Genomic DNA, 2908 nt, shown 5'->3' with positions numbered 1-2908 from the left:
GTTCAAGCTTAAAATTTTAGCCCGGGATTATTAAAGAATGAACTTAGGCTTTTTTTTTGTTAAATTAATTTTTTTTTTTAAAATAAATATGTAGACTATCTTAAATTAATTTTATGAACATTTTAATCTAAAAAAATTTAAATTCTGATAAATATTGGATGAAGTCCATTCCGATTTCTGGGCTAAATTTTGGGGGGAATTTGGCATTGGTTTAGCATTTAGCATTTAGCCCAAAATTTCTCCTTGGGTTGGAGTGGGTTTGGGGGGAAATTTTGGAGGGTAATTTGGCTTTTAGCCCACCATTGGAGTTGGTCTAATAAGGGAAGGGATCCTCCGGATCCCTTTCCACCTAATTCATGTAGATCAAGATCTGGAATGTTGGAATTTGATCCAACGGCTACAATTATTATCACTATTAAAGAGACTTTATGTTTGTAGCTGTTTGATCAAATTTTAACGGTCCGAATTCCGGACTAAGTGGATTAGGTGGAAAGGGATCCAGAATCCCTTTCCCTTAATAAGCATACAAATATAAGACCCTCCAAATATACGTCACTTCCCTATACCCTCTATTACGCAACCCATTTTTGGAGTTTTTTGTGGCAACATCTGGGGGGGAATTATGGCGGCTGCCCCCGTCAATTACAGCCGTACACGAGCCATGGAACGTAAAGCAACTGCCCCTCCGCGGCGAGTAATGGTGGTGGCAGATCCAACCCGGGTATCAGCGGGTGCACTCCAATTAATATGCGCTTTCTCATGCAGTTCTTGAACACGATGAATTGATCCTTTTCTTTGTTGACAACCAAAATACCTGGCGAAACACATTCATGACAGTTACTCAAAATACCTAGCATTGCCTCCGCGGCCATCGCTACCATGTCCCTTGAAGGAACCTTAGAGGAGGACGTGAATTTTCTTGAAGAAATAAAGAATGTGTGCAACCAAAACTACGTGTGCGTGTAGAGAGGGTGGCAAGGGAGGAAGGCGGAGACAAAGCAAACACTATTCTACATCAAAGCGATGTCTTGGGTTTGATATCATAGTTATAGGGCGGCGAAGGAAAATTTCGATGGATATTTTACGGTGAGTTTTCTTTCTCTGTAGATGTTCTAGTTACAATACTTCTGTTTATATATACACATTTAAAATGGAGAAAGATTAGGCGAGATTCTCTTATGTAATCTATGTATATCAACATCATGCATAACGTGAGACTATATCTTCGACCAGTCGGTCGCATAAAAATTTTAAGTAAACCCTAACTGTTGACCGTCTTCGCCCTACCGATTGAATTATTTGTAGGGCAAGCCCTTTTTTTTTTTTTGGTAGTGAAGTGATTGAAAACCAAAGTAAAACCTAAAAATCATCAAAGTACAGAAACAACCTCTTATGGTAACAATTCTTTTCAATATCAATCCAAGAGTCCCGACAGTTTTTTTATACGTATACCTCTTGGAAATGAAGAGGTATACTCCTAGGTTGAAAACACTCAGCACTGCCAATAGCCAGAAGAAATAATCCAGGTGTCCGTAGTTCAAATTGTTTGGTATCCATCCAGGGTTGCCGTTCTTTGTAGTCGCTTTGGTAACGATGGTGACAAGAATAGAGTTGAAGTAGTTTCCTAGTGAAACAGTGGAGAGTGCGAGAGCAGAACACAAGCTCCTCATGGCATCCGACGCTTGATCATAGAAAAACTCCAGCTGTCCTATGAACGTGAAAACTTCTGCAGCTCCCATGAGGAAATACTGAGGTACTTGCCAAAAGACTGACATGGGCATATGCTCGTATTCGTAATAGTTGTTCTGTCGAACACTTCGGAGTCTGATGAGTTCCAAAACTGCAGCACAGACCATGGAGAATATGGAGATGAAGAGGCCAATGCCCATCCTCTGGAGTGTAGTTAGGCCATTCTTGTGACCGGTGTATTTTCTAGCTGCTGGGACAATGATTCGATCGTATATTGGGACCCAAAAAATTACACTTAGGGTGTCAAAGATGGAAAGAGATGCTGCTGGGATTTCCAAGCTAGAGCTTCCAACACGAATATCCATGAGGGTGCCTTGCAACACAAAGAAGTTGCTCATCTGATTGTAGACTGCAGCAAAGATGATACCAGTGGCCCATATGGGAAGCAGCCTCATGATTGATTTTAGCTCCTCTACTTGGGTAACTGTACTGAGTCTCCATGGGCTTTTCGAGTCCTTTAAATGGTCATCTTGTACCTCCACTGCTGCTTTGTCAAAGAACCAGAGCAGTAAAATTTCAGGTCAATTAACAGAACAGCAACAACAACGAAAGTAAAACTACAAAACCACTATTCTCTCTAATGCTATAGAAAAAAGACCTCTCAATTTTGTAGTTTGATTATTCAGCTGAACTGAGCCTTAATCCCATCTTAGCAAAATTAACTTTAATGAGGAAGATTTTTCCGTTTAAAAACTAACCTAAATTCATTTCTGTGATCAAGCTTGCGGCTTCCTTGGATGGAAGATTCTGCATCTGCAGTCTCATACAAAAGGGAAATGTCTTCGGGTACTTTCACCTTGCATTTTCTAATGGACGCCACAACCACCTGAATTATGCGCGTCAGAGGACTACCTCCAGGCTTCTGATTCCTATACAACCGAGTCCCAGCAAAGAAACTCAGCACAGCAATTGCCATTGCCACTGTTGGAATGCCGAAACCCAATCCCCAACCCAAAAACATTAATTAATTAAAAACAATTAGTGTCAGTAGAAATAAAATAAAATCCCAATCTTTGATACAATTTCCAGGACTAAAATTCATTGCATGCAAGTTAGAGATCTTCAAAATGTACCTAGAATAAAAGGGCAGGCTTTCCAGGTTCCTGTTGCATTTCTCTTTGCTGGATTTCCACGAATATCCACGGTCCCATCTTCGGTA

General features: G+C 40.4%; 1 protein-coding gene across 1 annotated transcript in view; it reads right to left on the bottom strand.

The window, feature by feature from the left end:
• Positions 1-638: 638 nt before the first annotated feature.
• The window catches only part of LOC148692741 (protein NRT1/ PTR FAMILY 8.1-like), a 2442-nt gene continuing 172 nt past the window's right edge, over positions 639-2908 (bottom strand). Inside the window, exons 1-4 of the mRNA XM_088679590.1 lie at positions 2823-2908; positions 2449-2706; positions 1388-2251; positions 639-814 (exon numbers count right to left, since the gene is read on the bottom strand). The exon at positions 2823-2908 is cut by the window's right edge and continues 172 nt beyond it. Of these exons, the coding sequence (XP_088535716.1) occupies positions 639-814; positions 1388-2251; positions 2449-2706; positions 2823-2908 (1384 nt within the window). The remainder of the gene's footprint in view (positions 815-1387; positions 2252-2448; positions 2707-2822) is intronic.

Source organism: Pyrus communis, chromosome 11, assembly GCF_041283825.1.
Source record: "Pyrus communis isolate YQ-2024b chromosome 11, ASM4128382v1, whole genome shotgun sequence".
NCBI classification, from domain to species: domain Eukaryota; kingdom Viridiplantae; phylum Streptophyta; class Magnoliopsida; order Rosales; family Rosaceae; genus Pyrus; species Pyrus communis.
Note: the sequence above shows the minus strand (reverse complement) of the source record. Positions and strands in the feature narration are given on the sequence as shown.